Source organism: Balaenoptera ricei, chromosome 9 (genome assembly GCF_028023285.1).
Source record: "Balaenoptera ricei isolate mBalRic1 chromosome 9, mBalRic1.hap2, whole genome shotgun sequence".
Taxonomy (NCBI): Eukaryota; Metazoa; Chordata; class Mammalia; order Artiodactyla; family Balaenopteridae; genus Balaenoptera; species Balaenoptera ricei.
The window spans coordinates 22,761,946-22,785,218 of NC_082647.1; the positions used below are offsets into that span (position 1 = coordinate 22,761,946).

General features: G+C 37.0%; 2 protein-coding genes across 3 annotated transcripts in view; one reads left to right on the top strand and one right to left on the bottom strand.

The window, feature by feature from the left end:
* The window catches only part of TMEM209 (transmembrane protein 209), a 30,720-nt gene extending 14,231 nt beyond the window's left edge, over positions 1 to 16,489 (top strand). For both annotated transcript variants that reach the window (XM_059933389.1, XM_059933390.1), the window contains exons 7-15: positions 695 to 870; positions 1,472 to 1,543; positions 3,664 to 3,760; positions 6,587 to 6,712; positions 7,955 to 8,052; positions 9,098 to 9,212; positions 9,314 to 9,411; positions 11,119 to 11,192; positions 14,082 to 16,489. In XM_059933389.1, the coding sequence (XP_059789372.1) occupies positions 695 to 870; positions 1,472 to 1,543; positions 3,664 to 3,760; positions 6,587 to 6,712; positions 7,955 to 8,052; positions 9,098 to 9,212; positions 9,314 to 9,411; positions 11,119 to 11,192; positions 14,082 to 14,136 (911 nt within the window). In that variant the 3' untranslated portion in view covers positions 14,137 to 16,489. The remainder of the gene's footprint in view (positions 1 to 694; positions 871 to 1,471; positions 1,544 to 3,663; positions 3,761 to 6,586; positions 6,713 to 7,954; positions 8,053 to 9,097; positions 9,213 to 9,313; positions 9,412 to 11,118; positions 11,193 to 14,081) is intronic.
* Positions 1 to 23,273, bottom strand: part of KLHDC10 (kelch domain containing 10) — a 138,309-nt gene that overhangs the window by 40,024 nt on the left and 75,012 nt on the right. The window lies entirely within an intron of this gene.

The window sequence follows — 23,273 nt, forward strand, 5'->3', positions numbered from 1 at the left end:
CTAGATGCTTGGGAAAAAAATAACTCCCTGCCCTGAAAGAGCTCAAATTTTATTTGGAAAAAGAAACAGACCTTAAAGTGTGATAAGTACTGTGGTAGATTCCTCTGTAGTATTAAGTCCCTAAATGTGACTATTTACATTTCCTAAAAGTAAATTTATAAATTTAGAAGTGTAATCAGCAGATGGTCTCTTAATACAAGGCAGGAATTACTACAGACTATAAATAAAACACAGTGTAGTGCAGGGAAGAGTGAGTTTAGCTGCTAGCCAAAAGGCTAGTTTATTAATAAGAGGCTGTAATTATCCCATTCAGAAAGAGCTTCCAAAAATTCAAGCAAGAACTCCTTAGCCTATTTATTTCCTGAAGAAATTTGTCTTTTGTTTCTCTCTGAATCCTTTGAAAGTCTTAAGAGAATGAAACAAGCTTAATTTTACAACAAAAATAAACAGACACTTTCAGCCACTTACAGAGCTTATGGCTCTTAAAGTGATACTGCTCAGAAAATGTTCTTTTTAATTTTTAGCACCAGCAGTCCATTTCTCTGAAGAAGAGAAAACGTTGGGAGCAGGGAGGACAGGAGACTTTGTCTTTGATTGCCATTGCCTAGGTTCCTGGATACCCAGAGTTCATATACCAACTCCAGATATCAAAATTACTACAACACACTGATACTCTTTTAATTAATCATTGTAGGAAGCCCAGATTCTACTTCACCTTCCACCAGTCCTACTTTCTGGAACTACAGTCGTTCTGTGGGGGATTATGCACAAACTTTAAAGAAGTTTCAGTATCAGCTTGCCTGTAGGTCTCAGGCCCCATGCGCTAACAAAGATGAAGCTGATCTCAGTTCTAAACAAGCTGCAGAGGAGGTAAATGGAAAATAAAAATGACTTGATATTTATGATTTACAGATTGTTAGAAAGTCATCTCTTCTTCTGGAACTTTTTTTTCTGTAACCTCCACTTCTACTGGCTAGAAACATAAATCTGGCACACATTAAACGGTAGAAAGACTCCTTAAGTCTGTGTACCCAAAACTGAATTATATTGTACGTTTTACTCTTTATGACACATAGTTAACATTACTTTCCTGCCTAAAACATTTTTCTGCACTCATTTATATTAAAAAGGTATCTCAAGTATCTACTCGTACTTAACATATACAAGACTCTTGCTCTTGAAATACATTTAGATTAGAACATTTGATATTCTGTAACTTCATCAGTTTAAAAGCAAATAAAGGATTTGAATTTTGTTTTTAAAAGCAAGAAGAATGTTCTTTGAACATATCAATGTAAGGAATTTTAAATATATATGTGTGCATGAATAGCAACTACTGCATATTAATTAGATCAGTATTGATGTTCATGAAGTTTTTTTCCAAAGTATTCCAAATATTTCTGAGGGTGGGGGAAGGAATGATTGATAACTGGCATTTTATTTGATTGTTCATTTTAAACATTTTTAATAGGTCTGGGCAAGAGTGACTATGAATAGACAACTTCTTGATCATATGGATTCATGGACAGCCAAGTTCAGAAATGTAAGTTCTGACATTACTCTTTGGACAATATTAGTGCCTCTTAATGTACAAAGTATGTTGTTAGAATATCAATTAGGGATGTTAATTATTAGAATATCAGAATTAAGTATTATTAAAAGTGCAGTATGTGTGGCACATATATAAGAATAAACATGACGTTTACCATATGGTGTCTGTATTCTTGGGATTTTTTTTTCCCTCCGTATTTAGCAAATCAGTGTATTTTGAGTGGATAAAGGAACAGTGTATTTAGTTGCTAAGATTTTCCCTTTCCCAACATCTCAATTTTACTTTTCAAAGAGCTTTCCTGTCAGAGCCTGTTATGTGTCTAGAAATGTGAGGGAAGCAAAAATGAGGTCCTTAACGTCAGAAAACTTCAGAGTTAGAGAACATAACATATGCTTGAAGCTACTTCAGAATATATCAATTTCTTCGATTTTTCCAAAGAAGAACCTTCTAATCTTTGGCCTAGAGGTTGGCAAGGCCAGCTCTTGCATATACAGAGTGAGTTAGTTCCCTGGTTTCAACCCTGCCTCTTTCTGTCGTTCTCTGTAGTACCTGTTTGTCCCGGTTCCGGGGGGCGAATTGGCCCCTCCTCCACTGCAGGAAGCTCCTCCACTTAGATTCTATAGAGGCTGCCGCTTCTTCCACTGTTTGATCCTTCAACACTCATCCACCCACTCTACAGCTTCTAGAAATATGTTGAAATCACTTGTTCTCCTTTTTTCTTCTTTTACTATAATTTAAATAGGGTATCAAGAGGGAGTGGTGAAAATAGTAGCCTACTTTCTTGAACCAGAAGCCTGATTGGCTTTTTTGAGTAAGAATTCCAGAGCCAGCCCTAGAACTACTCAATCAGGTTTTCTGGGAATGAGGCCTAGATCTCTCTCCTGGACCTAGTAGATAATTTTGTTGCAGCCTAGGAGTGGCTGGCAAGTAGGATACACTTAATAAAGGTTAGAAGAATGAACAAGTGAAATGATGTCCTAGAACTGTACTTTCTTTTATTTCCACTCATAGGCTTCTCTAAAAATGTTAATATATTTATAAAGTCTTGGTCAGAAGTATTAGCTTAGAAGAAATACAAACACAATCCTTTATCTGAATTCCTAGGCTACAGTGTTCTGAAATTTAGGGTTTTCTGTGGCTTTTTTTAAAAAGCAGTATATGCATGTACCATATATTTTGTAATACACTAGCAGGGTCTTGTTAGTACTCAGTAATCAACCACATTAATGTTTCTGCAGCAAAGCATATGCACTGTCACACTAGGTAGGATAAAGTCTAAAAATAGCTTCACAGGAATTCAGTTCAGGTCTTGCCAGTATATCAAATTTTCTTGCTAAATAGATTATAAAAACACTTCATTTTCAGAGGCTTTTTAATTCAAAAATTTTATAATGAATTCTATAGACTTGTATTTGATCTGAAGCTTGTTTTCATCCTTCTACTTTATGGTTAAACAGAAGTGTGAAAACAGAAATGGTGGTTGAAGTTGCTGTGAACAAGCACAAAACACATAACACACAAACTAGATGGGGTATTTCCTTGGGCAGTCTTTTCACATCCCAGAATGAGTTTGATATCAGCCATGCAAAGTGGAATTTGAAATTCCTAGTCCTAAAGTGAATATTGTAATATTCACAAAGTAGTTTCAAATACAGTAAAATCTGTTTTCCACGTGGTTAGGGGATTGAGTGAGCCTGCTGATAGCTAATCAGTTATGTTAGTTTTAAAAACTATTCTACTAACCACAAACCAGTATAAATGCTACATGTGTAAATGTGTGAATAATTACCTAGAAATGTAAACTGAAGATGATCCTTTTAGCTAAGTATAATGATCCTAGAAAGAAGAATTTAAGAAAAACTTAACATGTAACTGAAAGTTTTATATCTTCAAAAAATAGGCATATGTGATTTAAGAATATAACTTAGTCAAGTTATACTCCATTAGCATAGTTACTTATCTCTCTCTAGACTTCAGGTAGCTGCTACTTCCATTCTCTTTCACTATATTAATATTCAAGTACAGGACAGCAAAAATAGTTTCATGAAAATAATTATTTGAGAAATGCTTTAAAATTGTGTGTGTAAAATCATTACCTCATTTCTTCCTAGTGGATCAATGAGACAATATTAGTGCCACTTGTACAAGAGATTGAGTCTGTCAGCACACAAATGAGGCGAATGGGTTGTCCAGAGCTGCAAATAGGAGGTATGTGAAAATAGAGCCCAGCGTTTGAGTTCCTTCAGTGAATCTGCCAAGTGGAAAATTTCTTCATGTAATGGGCTATTTAACAACACCTTTTGTTATCTTGAGGTGAAGAAAAAAACTAAATGTCTCTAATATCACTTTTTTAAAAATGTAAGTTTTATTGAGATATATGCAGTTCACCCATTTAAAGTCTACAATTCAAAGGTTTGGGTTGTGCAAACCATCCCCACAGTCAAGTTTGAATAGTTCATCACCCAAAAAGGAAACCCCGTAGACCCGTTTCCCATCACCACCCATCCTCCAGCCCTAGGCAACTACCAGCCTACTTTCTGTTTCTTTAGATAGGCCTGTTTTGGATATTTCATCTAAATGGGATCATACAATATGTTGTCCTTTGTGACCGGCTTCTCTCACTTAACAATATTTTCAGGGTTCATCCATGTTGTAGTGTTTATCAGTACTTCATTTCTTTTTATTGCCAAATAATATCCCATTGTTTGGATCTACCACATTTTGTTTACCCGTTCATCATCTGATTGACATTTGGGTTGTTTTCACTTTTTTGGTTATTATGAATAATGCTGCTATGAACACATACGTACAAATGTTTGTGTGAATATATTTTAATTTCTCTTGGGTATTACCTAAAAGTGGAATTGCTAAGCCATATGGTAAATCCATGTTTAACCTTCTGAGGAATTGCCAGACTGTTTTCTAAAGCAGCTGCACCATTTTACATCCCCACCTACAGTGTATAAGGGCTCCAGTTTCTCACATCCTTGCCAATACTTGTTATTATGTGTCTTTTTCAGTTGTCCTGATGGATATGAAATGGTATCACATTGTGGTTTTAGTTTGCATTTCCCTGATGGCTAATGATGTTGAGCATCTTTTCATGTGCTGGTCCATTCATATATCTTCATAAGTGAAATACCTTTTCAGATCCTTTACCCAGTTTTTTTTCCCCTTTACCTATTTTTAAATCAGGTTATTTGTCTTTTTATTATTGAGTTGTAGGTGTTCTTTATATATTCAAGATACAAGTCTCTTATTAGATATTAATTACAAATTGTACAAAGCATAAAAAATGTGTACAGTGCTAATTTAAAATCCCCTTTTTTCAACTTTCTTACCTGCTAAAAATAAAATTGTTAAGGTTTTATGTAATATAATTTGCCTAAAGTATATATATACTGTAACTTATTTAGTGTTAAATAATTAGGTTTCAAAATAAATAAGGAATATTTTAGTCAATCAGCTTTCTAGAGAGTAAATTTCTCTTTGAAATATGTAAGGGCTTTGGATTGCACATTAACACTTTCCACTTGCTTTTGGGTATCTTTTAATCAGTCTTTATTCTCTGGAATAAGTATAGAGTTGTGCATCACTAAAGTACCCACGTGTTGAGTATCCAAATGTTTTATATATAATGTATACAACACTCACATTAACCTTGAAAGCTAGCTTTTAGTGCCACATTTTATGGATCAGGCTACTAAGACTCAGAGAGGTTAAATAACTTGCCCAGTGTCACAGAGCAGTGATTTGAGGCCAGAGCTTTCTGACTCCAAAGTCAGAGGGTTACTTTCTTGGTAATGTTATTTGAACCTATGCTTATCCTTTTTGAGCTTTTTTATAAGCTATAAAAATATGTATCTTTCACAACATTTTTACCAGTGTGATGTGCTTTTTAAAAAAGAATAACATTGTTTTATCACTATGAAAGCAACATGCATATGTTCATTGTAGAAAATTTGGAAAGTACAGAAATACACAAAGAATATTACCCATGATTGCGCTTCAGTAGATAACCACAATCAATCAGTTTTAAATCACAATCACTTATTCCTTTTGGAGAAAAATACTATGATACTATATATATCAATGGTAAGTTATACCATAATTTAAGAACATTTTAAAATGTGAAAAGTGTATATTTAGGAGTTGAGCAAATAGTACATATGTATGTATATATTTTTAATTAAATTGGGGTCATACTGTTTTGTTACCTGCTTTTTTCCCTCCACTTTTTCTATTTTGTTAAATATTCTCCAGTACTATTTTTATGGCTAGTTTGTATTTCTTTTATGTATGTAATATATTGTATTTAACTGATCTTTATTATTTAAAATTTAGAAGATTTTCCCTTTACTGTTATTAATAATGCCGTAAGAAATGTCCTTTTACCTAAATATTTGTATACATTTATAATTATTTCCTTAGGATAATTTCTTAGGAGTGAAGTTGTAAGTTCAATAGGTATAAATATATTAAGGCTTTTAATGTACATAGCCCTTCAAAAAGCTTATACCAATTTATATTCTAGCAATAATGTCACATATAAGAAAGCCTTTTTCCCAACATTGGGTATTACTAGTATGGTTGGACATTTTGAAACTTTCTGCTGGTTTATTCATTTCTTTGGATAGTTGTCTTTCATGAAGTGATGAGAGAAATCACTGTCATAAAAAGTTTTCACTTGTCACTGGCATAATGGACAACTTTTAATTCAACCTGATTTTGAAAGCTGTCATGTGTCTTTTTATATATACCCCACAAAAATTTTCTGTGTATTAGTTGTTTATAGATTTGACAAACTGGATTTGGCTGTTTTTGGAGTATGCATGTGTTTATGTGTGTAAATCTGGCCACCTTGCCAGAAGTGATCAAATAAATTGTAGGTAAAGTAGATAATGCAGATTGTTAAGATAAACTATCATTGCTTTCCTTTATTCCTTCAACATCTATTGAAGGAAGAGCATTTGAAGTTTTTTCAAAGATCCACATGAGGAATAATCTGTGTTCTGTGTGTTTTAATTTTAACAGAGGCTAGTATTACTAGCTTGAAGCAGGCTGCTCTGGTCAAAGCTCCACTCATTCCAACTCTAAATACAATCGTGCAGTATCTAGACCTCACGCCAAATCAGGAATACTTGTTTGAAAGGATCAAAGGTAATTATTGATTTGAAGAGGGAAAAAATGAAATCTTTTTCACTAGTTTGAAATTTTATACAGGTAACATGGAAAAAAAAAATTTTTTTTAATTATAAGTATCACTGAAGTATGATCTTATTTTATAAATATGTATTTAATTATGGCTTTATTAAGGCTTATACTTGAACAACTTTTGAGTTTTACATTCTATATGCTTAAAAATGGTCAAAATAATGTAGTTAGCCTTGAATACATTAATTACTAATTTTGTTCTAAATAGGGAAACTTAAATATGAGCTAAATGGGCTCACATGAATATTTCACTCATTTTCTATTCTTAAGCTACCAAGAATGGATGCCACAATGACATTCTTTATAATTTCAGCATGCTGATCCTATTTCTTTCGATTTTTATAAGTCATATGTAATATGTTGCTTCTTTATATTTCTGTTATATTCTGATTATTTGGGGGAAATATGATCTTCTGAGAAGACTGACTTAGACTCAGGAAATTTAGCCTCCCTGATACTCCCACATACTCTCTTTATGCCTCCCTACATTTATTTGGATAAACTCTGTAAAATGTTCTCATCACTAAAACAAGTTTTAGAAATAGTATTTCACTCTTTAGATTTATCATAAATATTAATTTGAAAATATAATGTTGCCCCTTCTCTATTCTAGGTTTGGACTGAGGTTTAGGAATAAACATTTATCATGACTTACTTAGGAATAAACATTTATCATGACTTACTTACTTATTTATATATGGCTGCATTGGGTCTTCTTTGCTGCGCATGGGCTTTCTTTAGTTGTGGTGAGCGGGCTTTCTTTAGTTGTGGCGAGCGGGGGCTACTCTTCGTTGTGGTGCATGGGCTTCTCATTGCAGTGGCTTCTCTTGTTGCGGAGCACGGGCTCTAGGCACACGGGCTTACAGTAGTTGTGGCTCGTGGACTCTAGAGCACAGGCTCAGTAGTTGTGGCGCACAGGCTTAGTTGCTCCAAAGCATGTGGGATCTTCCTGGACCAGGGCTCAAACCTGTATCCCCTGCATTGGCAGGTGGATTCTTAACCACTGTACCACCAGGGAAGTCCCCATGGTTCTATTTAAATTAATCTTTTATATCTTGTATTTCTTTGTCTGCATGTTTTGATCAGGTTTTTATGATGTTATACTTTCCTTATTGTAATCCCTTAGCCTTTTTTTTCCTTCTTTCTTGTGTATTCTTAGCTTATTTTATTTTACCTTTGTTGCTACAGAACTTTCTCAAGGAGGCTGTATGAGCTCATTTCGATGGAATAGAGGTGGAGACTTCAAAGGCCGCAAGTGGGATACAGACCTGCCCACTGATTCTGCTGTAAGTCCCCAGTTTTATTTTGTTTTTTCAGTTTGACATTTTTGTTACTGGGTTTATTTTTCCCTTATAAAAATGAGTATTAAAAAGAACTTAGAGGGAATTCCCTGGCAGTCCAGTGGTTGGGACTCAGCGCTGTCACTGCCGTGGGCCCGGGTTCAATCCCCAGTCAGGGAACTAAGATCCCACAAGCCACACAGTGAGGCCAAAAAATAAAATAAATAAATAAATGAATAAATAAATAAAAATGAAAATGAAAATAAAATAAATAAAAAGAACTTAGAAACTAAGTAGAAATAAAAAATTTTTGTACCAGCATCTTAACCCAACCACTGTTAATATTTTGGTATACTTTCCTCTTTTTTTTTCCTTTACTTAGATTGTGCTAATTTTAATGTTTTTATCGATATAGATATAATAACCCCATATGTAAAATTATGTCTCTTGCTTTTTTTCACTTTTCAGTGTTCTTATTTGCACTATTACACACTGTCATTTAACTGTTCTCCTATATTGGACCTAAAAGTTTGGGAAACGTAGTGGGGGAGGGATTTTTGTTTTTCTGTCTTAAATAATACTGCCAGGAGTAACATAATGCATGTTTCTTTCTTATTTAGGATTATGATTTTACGAAAGATTCCTAGAATTAGATTTATGAAATCAAAGAGTATAAAGTTTTTGAGCATTTAAGAGTTTTTCAAAATTATGTTTATTTTGTTTTTTATAGTGACTGTTATGTGTGAAAATGAAGTTTTAAATGCTGATACTCAAATTCAGAATTGAATGTATGTGTATTTTATTTTGACTTTGCTGTTAATTACCTATATGGGTGTGAATGATCCACTTAACAGAAAACTAGGAATGTCTTGCTCTAATCTTTTCATTTTATAGATTTCATCTTACAGATACAACCACTTGAAAGCATTTTTGCTAATTCTTTCTTTGGGGAAAAACTTAAAAATTGGAGTCATTATAAACATGTTTTAAAAGTACCACATACTTGATCGATTTTCATGCTGACTTTGAAAAATTGTTTCCTCGTCTTCAGATCATCATGCATGTGTTTTGTACCTACCTTGATTCCAGACTACCTCCACATCCTAAATACCCTGATGGAAAAACATTTACTTCTCAGCACTTTGTTCAGACACCAAATAAACCAGGTATAAACAACCACTCCTAAAAGGATGAATTGAGCTTTTCACATGAAATACATCTAGTGGTTTTGTTTTTGTTTTTTTAATGTAGCGTATTTCCTTTACAGACGTGACAAATGAGAATGTTTTTTGCATTTATCAGAGTGCTATCAACCCTCCCCATTATGAGCTAATCTACCAGCGTCATGTCTACAGTCTTCCAAAGGTACTTCTAAATGTAGCAGTTGCTATTACTAATGTCATGGATGACTTGCTTTGTTAATATTTTTAAAATTAGATTCTCTTGTTTATGGAATAGGTAAACTTTTTAAATTAGGGAAAAAGTGCTAGTTTTATATCCCTTTTTCTAAAACTCTAAAAGTAATATGTGCTTAATTTGGAGAAGTATGAAGAAAAGGAAGAAAAGTTCATTATTCTATTATTTACAGGAAGCTCTTGTTAACATTTGGTATAATTTTTTTGGTAAATTTCATTTTGGTCTTTCTCTGTACTTATTTATGGGTTGAAATCATATTATTTATGTAGCTTTATATCCTTTTTAAAATTAATGTTATAACATAATTTTCGATGCCTTTAAGAATCTTCGTTAAAACTTTTTAATGGCTATTTTAAAACTTCACAATAAAATTATAACATAATTTATTTAACCACTCCCCTGCAGTTAGATATTTTGGATGTTTCTAAGTCTTCATTATCATAAATACCTTTATGCATATAGCTGTCTGCATTTTGGGTAGTTTTTTAGCCTGAAGTCCAAAAATGGAATTCTGGGTTATAGAATATTTTCAAGGCTGTTAAAATATATTATCAAATTACTTTATAAAAAAGGTGATTGTACCAGTTTACACTTCTATCCAGGTATTTTACTTTTGATTACAAACATCAGTTCTGTTGATGACCTTTGCAGTTATTTTTGTTACCAGCATCTATACTAAGAAATTTTACATAGACTATAATCATAAATTGTATCCTTCACTTCATCAGATACCCAGGAGAGAATTTTTTTTTTTTAAGTTTAATATTTCAACTTTGTAAGTGTAAATATTTTGGGCCATTCAAGTTCCATGCAAATCCTTATTTTTGTTTGTTTTTTAAAGAAACACTGTCTTTAAAAATCGTATATCCTAAGATTTTTTAGTAAAAACACTAAATCAGAATAAGCAGGTATAAGTTAATCAGTAAATTGAAAATCTAAATCAGGAGCTATTTCACAGACCAGAAATTATATATAATAGTTTGATTTTAGTGCTGGCAAAATGCTGCCTCATAGTCCCTTGTAGATAAAATAAATTTACATTTAATATGTTACTTACACTGTTAACATATATCATAATGTATTTTGAAGTGTGATTAAAGGTTTTTTAATCCCAACACTGTTGTTTATGCTGTTAATTTTGGGGATAGAGTATTTTTTGTGTGTAGGATACAGGGGTACCAGCTTCAGAATAGCTCCCATCCAGACCTTCATAAATGCTGCTCCCCATGTATGGGAACTTCCCAGTGTGTTTATTTCTGCTCATCTTTCAGGTCTCAACTTAAAAATTTCTCTCTCAGGGAGGCATTGCTTGCCTCACCACTCTGGGTTTAATGCATATGTTCCCATGGCATCCTACACCTCCTTCTTTCTCATAACATTCATCACACTTTATTGTAATTCTGAGTTTCCTGTCTGCCTTTCCTACTAGACCTTAAGCTCCTCAATTACATGGATCCTCTCTGTTTTATTCACCACAGTATTCCCACTTCCTAGCACAAAAGTGGGCACTTTGTTTAATGAATGAATGAAAGGCTGAATTACATGGAATTCCGAGTTAGTAGAATATAAATTGATAGGATCTGCATTTACCTATCAGGCTGAATGGTTTGGTTTGGTTAGGTTTAAATCTTGCTGTATTTTTTGTCTTTGTTCCAGGGCCGAAATAATATGTTTCATACATTGTTAATGTTCCTCTACATCATAAAGACCAAAGAGTCAGGAATGCTTGGGTAAGTATTTATGCTTTAAAAATACAAGTACTTAACTTATATACTGTTTTTCTTATGTTAAGATTCTGCAGAAGGCAGCATCATATACTGAAGATTTGTGGACTGAACAGTAAGAGATACGGTTTCTAGTCCAACTCAGCCCTGTCACTAACCAGCTCTGCCATCTTGAGCAAGTCCATTACAGTAATTCCTTGGAACCTCCATTCCCCATTGATAAAAAGGCAATTTGACCACATCATTGGCTTTACAGCTGTGTCCCCCAGAGGAACAACCCTGATATATCAGGCTCTTGCCACTTTAAAATTAAAAAACCAAAACAAAAACAAAACTGGAGTCCTATTTATTCAGGCTATCCCATTTCAGACACAAAGCCTTCTGCAAAATGTTTACACTTTCAGAGAGACTAAGTCAACACCGGTTCCATAATATTGTTAATTGGGATGGAAAAATGGTCAGTTGAAATTGTTTACTTTTTTATTCTAAATACTTAGTAATGAAGCTCACATACTGTTACAATAAACTCAAAATTGCTGTCTTGTTAATTTAGGTGATTTGAAATTTTAGTCCTTCAAATAATATTTGAAGTAAATGGACCTCAGCTAATGCTGGGTAAATCTGGTAATGCAAGGACTGGAAGTCTGAAAATCTGGGTTCTGGGTCCATCTCTACCTGCACTAGGTAACCTGAGGTTAAAAAAATGTAAAGGGAAGGGCTGAATAGAAAATATTAGGGGTCTGTTCCAGTTTGGTATGCATGCTTCTTTTCAGTTTTATAGGTGTCCTGTTTTATACAGGTTGTGGAACTCCACTGTCCAATACAGCAGCCGCCAGCCACATGTGGCATTGAGCATTTGAAACATGATTAGTCCAAATTGAGATGGGCTGTCAGTGTAAACTACATAGACTAGAATTTGAAGACCTAGTACCAAAAAAGAAGAAGTAAAATATCTCTAATAATTTTGTATATTGATGACATGTTGAAATAATGCGTTGGATATACTGAGTTAAAGAATATTTATGCTACCATGGCTCTTTTTTCTTTATTTTTTTAATTACAAAAATAATGCATGCTCAGTATAGAAATATTTAAACAATATAGCAGTGTATAAACTAGACATTGAAAACTCCCCTCTGATCAACTCTCTCTTCTGATCAACTCTGCCTCGAGGTATCCAGTGTGTTAACAGTTTCAGGTGTACATTTTCAGACTACTTTCTGGGGAAAGTTGATTTTGTTTCTAGTTTTCATTTTGTTTAAAAATATATTGTACCCAAACGTATTACTCTGTGACCTGCCTTTTAATCTTACGGTATATCTTGGATATTCTTCTATGTCAGTAAATACAGACTTTTTTCCTAAATTTTCTAGCAGTATTTCGTGATAGATATACATGTGTTAGAAAAATGGAATGTGCTATAAATATATTGTTTTGTAATTCTTAACAGTGTTTCTGGAAGACTATTTTGAAGTGAGGAATTAATTTAGAAGTATTTTAAATAAATAATGAATTTTTGGTTTTAATTGAAAATTTATCTTTTCTCTAAAAATCTAAATTGATACTTGATACATAAGTGATTTGTCATGATAGCATGAAGCTTGTGTTGAGTACCATATATAGTTTGTCATATACATAAAAATGTAAAATCTTTAAAAGTATTGGGTTGGCCAAAAAGTTCATTTGGGTTTTCTGTAACATCTTAGTGGGGCAGTAATTTACGCAGAGGCCCAAAAGAATTGGTATAATATTTAAAGTGCTTATCTTCTCTGAATGAGGAACTTACATGTGGAAAATGAAACATTTTAGACTAAAACTAATCTGTTTTATTTATTTGGGATTTTTTTTTTTTTTAACCAAGGGAAAAGTCTTTGAAATTAACTTTTAAAATATGATTAATCTTTTTAGTACATTTTGGAACAATCAAATGTTAAAAACCGCTCTCCTATACCTTAAAGGAAGGAAGTTTCCTTTGCTTAAAGGAAATAAGCAAGTGGCTCAAATATAGACCATTTGGAATCATGCCCATAACACAGCAGTTTGATACAAATCCATTATCAGTTCAGTGCCACATATTTGTGCGGTAGTGGAATGAGATGAATGTTTTACATCCAAAAGGGAAAAGAAATCTAGACAGAATTGACTGCACGGTAATTTAAGTGTCCTGTTTAGCAAAAGACACCATAACTAAAGTTTAAAACTAAATGACAAACTGAGACAAAGCATTATAATTTCAACATTTAGAGCAAAGCCAAGTTAATATCCATCATGTATAAGGAGCATATATGTTAATTAGAAAAGAAAAATATAGAAAATGGTCAAAGACACGAGAGACTTTCATAGAAGAGTGTCGTGCAAATGGTTAATGAACATGAAAAGATGCTTAGTCTCATATACAATCAAGCCAAAATTAAAACATTTTTTTCTATCAAATTGAAATTTATCATTTGCAGTGTTGGTGAGGGTATGGAGAAATGGGAAAACACAGTTGATGAAATGACCTTTTTTGAACAGGTAAAATTCTCTGAGAGGCCTAGCATTTCTAACTCCTCAATTTTTAAAAATTTAATTGACACTTTTACTTAAATCCTACTTGCTAAAATTGTCCTGTTTAACTCTATCTGTTGTAATAATTCTTGAGGTCCACTGAAAAATTAATTTTCCACACTCCATAAGTCCATTTATTCTAAATTTGGGTTTTAAGCACAGTTAAGAAAGTAATTACTGTTTCTAGAATTCACCTGATAAACCATGTGTAACATAACTTATTTCAGAAAGCACTAAATGTTAATTAAACATGTATCCCTTGTAAAGACTCCTATTTTAGTTATTTGAAAAAAGACCTTAAATGCTGGGCAATCAATTCCACTAAAACTTTTTTTTTTCTCTTTATAGGAGAGTTAATCTTGGTCTATCCGGTGTGAATATTTTGTGGATTTTTGGCGAGTAGTGGGTCATTTAATTCCAAACTTTTGGACTTTATTTGACTGAATCAGAAGTTGAATCTAAGTATCTCTGAGTCACGGCCTCTTCTGAAATAAGATACATATGTGTATGTTACAGACTCTTTAGATTTAACAAAAAATTAGCTATTATGAAACTTCTTTGTAAAAGTATGCCCTATATCTTCTACACCAAGAAACATTACTTTATCATTTCAGAAAAAAACTGCAACCCTTCAGATTTTTGTTGGCCAGAACAGTGCCGTTCCGCCTTAATTGAGTCCTTCTTCAATGTAACCCCCCAAATGAGAATCATCTGCCTGATTCCTCCCCACAAAAATTGTTTTTTCAGTTGAGTTATTTAGTATAAATAATTTTTTTAAAAAAGCAAATTGCTGGGCTTCCCTGGTGGCGCAGTGGTTGAGAATCTGCCTGCCAATGCAGGGGACACGGGTTCGAGCCCTGGTCTGGGAAGATCCCACATGCCGCGGAGCAACTGGGCCCGTGAGCCACAACTACTGAGCCTGAGCGTCTGGAGCCTCTGCTCCGCAACAAGAGAGGCCACGATAGTGACAGGCCCGCGCACCGCGATGAAGAGTGGCCCCCACTCGCCGCAACTGGAGAAAGCCCTCACACAGAAACGAAGACCCAACACAGCCAAAAATAAACATAATAAATAAATAATAAATAAAATTTTAAAAAAAAGCAAATTGCTGGGCTTCCCTGGTGGCGCAGTGGTTGAGAATCTGCCTGCTAATGCAGGTGACACGGGTTTGAGCCCTGGTCTGGGAAGATCCCACATGCCGCAGAGCAACTAGGCCCGTGAGCCACAACTACCGAGCCTGCGCGTCTGGAGCCTGTGCTCCGCAACAAGAGGCCACGATAGTGAGGCCCGCGCACCGCGATGAAGAGTGGCCCCCACTTGCCGCAGCTAGAGTAAGCCCTTGCACAGAAACGAAGATCCAACACAGCCAAAAATAAATAAATTAATTAATTAATAATAATTTTTAAAAAAAAGAACTTTGTAAGGTAGCAATTTCTGTCTTTCCAAGGTATCCTTTAAAAAAAAAAAAAAAAAGCAAATTGCTTATTTTTTTTTTAATGTTTATATTACCCCAGTGTTCAACAAATTAGCCCAAGGCCCATATTTTTAAAAATGAGATAAACTTTTAAATAATAGTTCATGTGCATTTAAAAAATATTACTGGAAGAGGTTTGACGGTATTAATGTTTAAAAAGTCAACTCTTGATGAAGTTCACAGTCTTGAACATGGTTTGAAAGATGCTGCCTGATCTTCCCTCTGCCCCCTCGCCCCTGCCTCCACTCCAGTCTTGCCTTGCCCCTCTCCTTCCGTGCCCCAGCCACACTGGCCCTCTCTCAGCTCTCATCCCAGGGCCTCCATGTACTCCCGCTGCCTGAGACACTCCGGCCCCACTCTTGGTCTAGCCAACCCTCCTCAGCACCCTTCTAGGCTCTGCCTAAATATTGCTTTCCCAGAGAAGCTCTCCCTCCCCTGACCCCTTCCATTCCCACCTCCCGCAGATCCCCTGACTGTTTTCTCTCTTGGTACCTTTCACCTTTGCTTCATATCACCGACCATGGTTTGAAATCACATAGGCATGTGCATTTCTTTATATGTCTCTCTAAACCTGTGCTGTTCAATACAGCAGCTACCTGAGGCTGTTAAGCACTTGAAACACGCCTAGCCCAAATTGCGATGCGCCATAAGTGTAAAATCACACTGGTTTCAAAGACTTGATAGGAATAAAAGACTGTAAACTAAAAAATAAATAACTATAAAAATAAAAAGTCAACTCTTGGATTAAATTTAGCTGATAGAATTAAACTATTTAGGTCTTAGTTAAGAGGCTGAAGACATCAAGAAAACAATTGCCTTGGTTTTAATAACTCAGTTTCACTGTTCCATAATATTGTATTGAGTTCCCTTCTTTAAGATATGATATCTTATCTGTTTAAATTTTTTAGATATGTTCAAAATATCTGGAAAGTAAGAAATTACCAAGTTTGTAAGTTTTGCTTGACTCTCCATCTTTATTTTCTTACATGTATATGTAGTATATCTAAGGCTAGTCAGCAATTGCATGTATTTTCTGGGTTGACATGTTACTAGAGAGTGCTTTACCTGGAAACAACTAAAACTAGTATTTTCTCAGTAACTCCGTGTCAGTATTACATATGCAGCTCATTTTGTATAATTTGTAAATCTTGTTCCTGTTTTTTAAAAGTCAGATGTCCAAAGGAAAGGAAGTTTCTATCTTTTAACTGCTTTTGATGTATGTATGTTAAATTTGTTTGTTATGATAAAATACCAATTAAACATGTTAAATATAAGAACATGTTAAAATCGAAGTCTACTGTTTCAAAAGTTGGTGTGTCTACTTCACAATTACAAAGAATAAAAAATGATGTGTCATTTCTTATATTAAAAAAAGTTTATGTGTCAGAAATGCAATATACGGTAAATATTTCACGTAAAAAGACTAGGGGTACACATTAAAAAGAAAAGATATTTTGTTTGCATACTAAGGGTGGTGTGGGTTACTACACTCTGGGTAGCTTTCATATATTAACTTGTCTTCACAAATGTTTGAGCCAGCATATACTTACTATAGCTTTTATTAAAAATACTTTGATGAATTAGTTTGAATTCATACTTCAGGAAGACAGTGCACTGCAAACATGGTAAATTTTTTGGTGCTTGTGTTAAAATGAGTAAATATTTCTCACAAGTTTTTATTTTCTTTGCTTGACTCATCCTCATGGGATCAAATCCACTAATCTTCTAGATTATGTTCACTGTATCACTTATTCTTTTTTTCTCTATGAATATCAGCCTTTTCTTCAGCCAGATTTGTTTAGAGGCATGTTTATAATTTAGTTCCTACTATAGCATAAAAATGCTGTGTTGCTTGACTTTCTCAAATAGATATACACTTTAAACTGATATTTTAGTGGTGAAGACATGCAGCATGTAGGTGGCACTTCTAAACTCAGCTTTGTGATATAAATCCTTTGAAAGCGGGCATTCCTCAAAGGTCATGCTTTGGTCCTCTGTCTCACTGCTTATGCTTTTCCTTAGAGATCTCATTCATTCTGTGACTTCAGTTATCACCTCTGCATTTGATTCCCAAGTTCATCACCAACCAGACTGTCTCTCCTGAGCTCTAGTGTTAAATTTCCTGTGACCTGTCAGACATTTCCACTTGGATATCGTGCACATGCTCCGTGTGTGGAACTGAATACACATCTGCTGAAACAGCTCCCTCTTCTAACATCCCTTTTTCTGTTCATTGTACTACCAGTCGCCCACACTCAAAACTCTGCTGTCATCTTGACTCCTTGAGCTCCCTGGGTCCCCAATCCAATCAGGCAGCAATCTCATCCATTCTTTCTTAACAATGCCTCTTGCAGCTGTCCCTTTCCATTTGTGCTGCCACTATGCTCATTTACACCCTTATCAACTCACACAGGACTACTACAACAGCCTAATTAATCTCACAGCTTCCTAATTGTTGCCATGCTTACAGATTTTCCAATTCATCCTGCACACTCTCTTCAAATTCATCTTCCTAAAACACTTGTTTGATCATTTCATTCTCCTGATAAATTCCTTGGCCTGACATTTAAACCCTTCACAATCTGGCCCCAAGCTAGCCTTATCCACCTGGATCCTTGGCTTCAGCCATTGTAGGTGGCTCCTTGCTGAGCTGTCTGCATGTATCTCCTGCCCATCCTGATCACTCCCTGGGGATGTCCCCTCCCCCTCTACAGTCTACCCTTCCCTTGAGACTTTGCTCTAATTAAACCTGCTATTTTTTGGAGCTGATCCTGACCACTGCAGCTGGCAGTCATTTCTCCCCCAGGGTGATTAGATTTGTGCCCCTTTTCTGGCACTCAGCCGCCATATGAATGAATTCAGAAGTGACTTTTAGTCTCTAAGGATGGGTCCTTACAGCTTGTCTCATCCTCATGAAAGACCTGAGTTTTTTACTAGTCTGAGCTGTGCTACTGTTCAGGAAGACTTTGATGATGGCTAAAGCTACCTTTTGGGAAAGGCTTGAGTTCTCGTCAAAGGACACCTTTTGAGCAGCCAGGCTCACTGACTTTCCTTTTGTGTCTAGGCCTAAGGAGGAGGAAACATTCCCAGGCCTGAAGAGCTGCAGCAGAGACACTGCCTAAAACGTGTAGGCATTAGGAAAATGCACAACCAATTCCCGGTACTCTTGGGGGTCTTCCTTAGTGACCTGAGGTTAGGCCGTTAAACTTACCAGCAGCACATTGTCCCAGATGCTACAGGGTCCACTGTGAGGGGCCAGGAGAGGCTAGCTGGCCCACCCATCCGTCCAGGTGGCTTCAGTGACAGCACTCCCCTGCTCGTAGGTAGGGCCAACGATACCTGAGGATAAGCAGCAGAAGGCTGGAGTCTCTGGCAAGAAGGCCTTGGGGAAGGATCCTTGGGGGGGGGGGGGCGGTAATCTGCCCACTTAGAGTGAGAGGGGTTTGCACATCAGCACCTGTGCTTCTTAGGCCCCAGTGACATTGCCACATCTCACTGTGTATGCCAGTGGCTTTGTGCTGAGCCTGCTGGATTGTTAGGCATTACCTCTGAGCCACATCTCTAATTTGACCCCTGAATGGTCATCAGTAATTCCATTTCCACACTGAATGAGCTGCACTGACCTGGGGGACAGGTTATGGATTCTACAGAGGGTGGCACCTCAGTCGGAGTTAGGGAGAAGAGTCCAATACAGCACGATGGGTATGAAGAACAGCCTCATGGGTGCCCAGAATTCTGTCCACCTAGGACAACAGTGACGCCAAAGATATTCCCTAGCAAAGTCACATGCAAACAATCCCAGGCACTGCTGTGGATGAAATGTAAAGCTATAACTAAATCCTTTCATGCCCCCGAAACGAATATTCCACAGTCAGTCTGGCTAGACGAGCCACTGGCCTGAATGGGCTGAGACTTTGGAGGACTGAGCTCTGTCACTACTGGGGCAGGGCAATTAACATTTTACACTGTGATTTCTGGGTATAAAAAAGATACTATTCATACCTCAGAGATCATTTGGAAGCTGAATGAAAATAACAGATGACAGTGCTTTTGGGTAAGAATAAAATGGCTTTAAAAAGTCTTTCAGAATAACATTAGGATGAAACTAGGAAATGACCCTTTTTAGCATTGTAAAGCAACTCTGTCATTCCTGGATCATGCTGAGATGTATACAGATCTTCATGCCTTGACACACTCACAGCCGCCCCAACTGTCCTAGCCCAGCTGTATCTGCCTCTTGCTCCCTCTTTCCTTCCCCCACCCCAGACCTGGCCATTTCCCAATCAGAGACAGTACCGCCCTTGTATCTTGAAGGCTGGGCTTTCTGGTCTACCAAGAAAACACTGTCTCCTTCCTTTCCCATTTCTAAACTAGAAGGAAAAAAAATAACAATCCTGAATCAGACTGCTTTCATGAACTGCATCCCATAGGAGGAAAGTCAGAAGGTGGTGATCAGCTCTGTTGGGGGCAAAACTTGTTTTTTCAGGAGCCGCAGCCAGGCATGATTCTTCCTCAAACACATGGTACGTAGACTGGAATCAGGCAACTCTGTGATAGTTTTGGCCCAGAATACAGGCATTAGCTTACTGAGCTCCAACTCCAAAGAAAGGCCCCTTTTGTTCCTAATGGGGAGGGTATCATCCACTGGACAGCCTGAGGAGCAGACGAGTAGTCCTGCTAACTCGTGAAAGTGAGACTTGGCAGAATGAAGTCTAAACTAAAGCCATCAGCCCCAAAACCTGGTGGTTTGAAAAGGTGTTATATGGCTTCCATCTCAAGTTAGCTAACCACCCTTAAGAATAAATTAAGGGGCTTCCCTGGTGGCGCAGTGGTTGAGAATCTGCCTGCCAATGCAGGGGACACGGGTTCGAGCCCTGGTCTGGGAAGATCCCACAGGCCCGGAGCAACTGGGCCCGTGAGCCACAGCTGCTGAGCCTGCGCGTCTGGAGCCCATGCTCCGCAACAAGAGAGGCCGCGATAGTGAGAGGCCTGCGCTCCGCGATGAAGAGTGGCCCCCACTCGGCGCAACTAGAGAGGGCCCTCGCACAGAAACGAGGACCCAACACAGCCAAAAATAAATAAATAAATTTATAAAAAAATAAATAAACTTTGCACTAAAAAATAAGCAATTTGGTTTAAAAAAAAAAAAAAAAGAATAAATTCAGTACAATGCTCTGCTTCCAGTTAAATGTTCTGCATGCACTCTTTAAAGTTTTTTTAATGCCATCTTGAAAATTCCTGGAGTTAACTACCTTAAAGCGGTGGTTAGACTCCACTTAGACCAAGTGCCTTGGATAGAACCCATAGAGGCAAAGTCCATATCCTAGAATACAGTGTCTCTTAAATAAAACACATATTTTTTCTGTGTAGCCAAAGAAATGATCTTTCATTTAAACTACTGTATCTCTCTGAGTAAGTTACTACTTTCTCCCACAACTCTATTTCACCACACATACCCCTCTCCACTCAACCACCCCCAGGCTGGCTTGCCCTCCTGACCCTATCCTGGCAGGTATAATAGTAGGGCCATGCTAGAACAAATACCCAAGGAAAACTGCAGGCCTCTCAGATGAACAGAACTCCTGTAAATGATGGAGCTTCCATTAGACTGCAGCTTCCTTAAGGTCCTTGAGGGCAGGTGCATATTAGGTGTTCAGTAAATATTTGTTAAATTAATAATTGGGTTAAGTAGACAGAATTCACTTGAAAAGCAATCCTTTTCTTTTTTTGGACTGTAATTTTCGACGAGTGTGCTTTCCATGCTGAAGACCATGGAGAGCTCTCTGGCCGGTGAGTGGAAGCGTGGCAGAGAAGAAAAGAAGCAAGGAGCTGGCAACTGGCAGTGGATCTAAACTTGTAGAAGGAAAGGCCAGAGGGCCCGCTCTACATTTCCATGCATTCCTCTTTGTTGGGCTGTATGAAAATTGATTCAATAGTAAAGAGCGTGTACATGGCTGGGGGAGAAAACCCATCTAGATAACGTATCTGCCAGTAGTTTCTCGGTAGAATGCAAAATTGGAGGCATCTTGCAATCTCTCACAGCTGGAGCTGTATTGGGGGTGGATGCAAGGTATGAGGGCTGGGAACACTCTGATCCAGTTATAGGATACCATTATCCTGTTTCCCAACACACCGTACAGTTTCTTCCAAGTTTATGTATAATCGGACTAGAGGGTGTGTTTTCTGAGCTGCTTCTCTGAAATCTGCTTTCTCTGATGAGGAAACCAAGATAGCTTCAATCTACTACACGGTCAGAGTCTGTACTTCCTGGCCAGGACAATGTATACCCTAGTTATGTACACTTTTAACAAATGTACAAATGCACAAGCATTTACCAAGTGACAGCTAAGAACTGTGAACAAAAATGCAGTGATGTATCCCCTCAAGGAGCTTACAGTTGAGAAGCAGAGATGAGATTTGAAGACTTTGGGGTAAATGCCCACGAAGAGGCCACACTCCAGGGCTCATGAGGTTGTGGTGAATCTGCCATAGTCCTCCACTGCCGATGGCAGTGCAAATTGGTACAACCCTTTCGGAACACAACATGGGACTGACTACGTGTGTGTTTCAGTCACTCCTGCTGCACAAGTTGCCCCCAAAACAATAATCATTTAGTATCTCTCTCCATGGGTCAGGAATTCAGATAGGGTACAATGGGGATGGCTTCTCTCTGCTCCACAATGTGTGGGGCTGAACGACTGAATAATTTTAAGGCTGTTCATTCCCATGTCTAGTGGTTGATGCTGGCTATTGACTGGGGACCTAACTGGGAATGTGGGCAGAAGGCCCACATTTGGCCTCCACATGTGGCCTGGGCTTCCTCATAATATAGTGGCTGAATTTCAAGGGCAAGTATCTTGAGAAAGAGGGGGAGGTGGAGACAGAGTATATTACCTTTTATAACCTGGGCTTGAAAGTTCCATGTTTCTTCCACTGCATTCTGTTGATCAAGACAGCTACAAAGAATTGACCAGGGGCTTCCCTGATGGCACAGTGGTTAAGAATCCGCCTGCCAATGCAGGGGACACGGGTTCGATCCCTGGTCTGGGAAGATCCCACACGCCGCGGAGCAACTAAGCCCGTGCGCCGCAACTACTGAGCCTGCGCTCTAGAGCTCGTGAGCCACAACTACTGAAGCCCACGTGCCACAACTACTGAAGCCCACGCACCTAGAGCCTGTGCTCCACAACGAGAAGCCCGCGCAATGAGAAGCCTGCGCACCGCAACGAAGAGTAGCCCCCGCTTGCTGCAACTAGAGAAAGCCCAAGCACAGCAACGAAGACCCAACGGAGCCATAAATAAATAAATACATAGATAAATAAATAAATAAACAAAATTTAAAAAAAAAAAGAATTGACCAGTTTCAAAGGGAGAGAACATAGACCCCACCTCTCAATGGAGGGATGTCCCACATCACAGCACGTGGGATGGGACATATATTGATGTGGCCATTTTTGAAAAATACAATCTGCCACAATGTGCAAAGCCCACCAAAATGCTAATTTTTATATTAAAATATTAATATTTTATATAAAATATTAATGCTCTTTTAATACTCTTTGGCTAGGAAAATATTCATCAGGAAAAACGTTATGTCTAAGGATGTTCATTACGTGCATTTGTTCATTTATGTATCCATCCATCCAATAAATATTGATTGAAGTGTTTGCTAGGTGCTAGGAATACAGAGAAGGCTTAAGATATTCTTTTTTCTCTCAAATAACTTCTACTCTATAATAGCTAGACTATAACAAAACCCATCAAATGTTCAGTGATAGATGGTCTAATAAATTACAGTACATCAACTCTGTGAGATACATCCTTGAATGAGACACTTATAGACTTATTTTGACCTTTTTTTAAAACTCCTACAACTTTGAAAAGACTGTGGAAAGATGGGGGAAATGTTGGCTGGAAGTAAAAACAAATCAAAGTTGTATGTCTACTATGATTACAGTTATGTAAAAATATGCATGAAGATCGCCAAGGACTAGAAAAACTATCAAATGTGAACTCACTTGTTGAAATAGGAATATGGATTGTTTTTCCATTTTCAACTCTTTTCT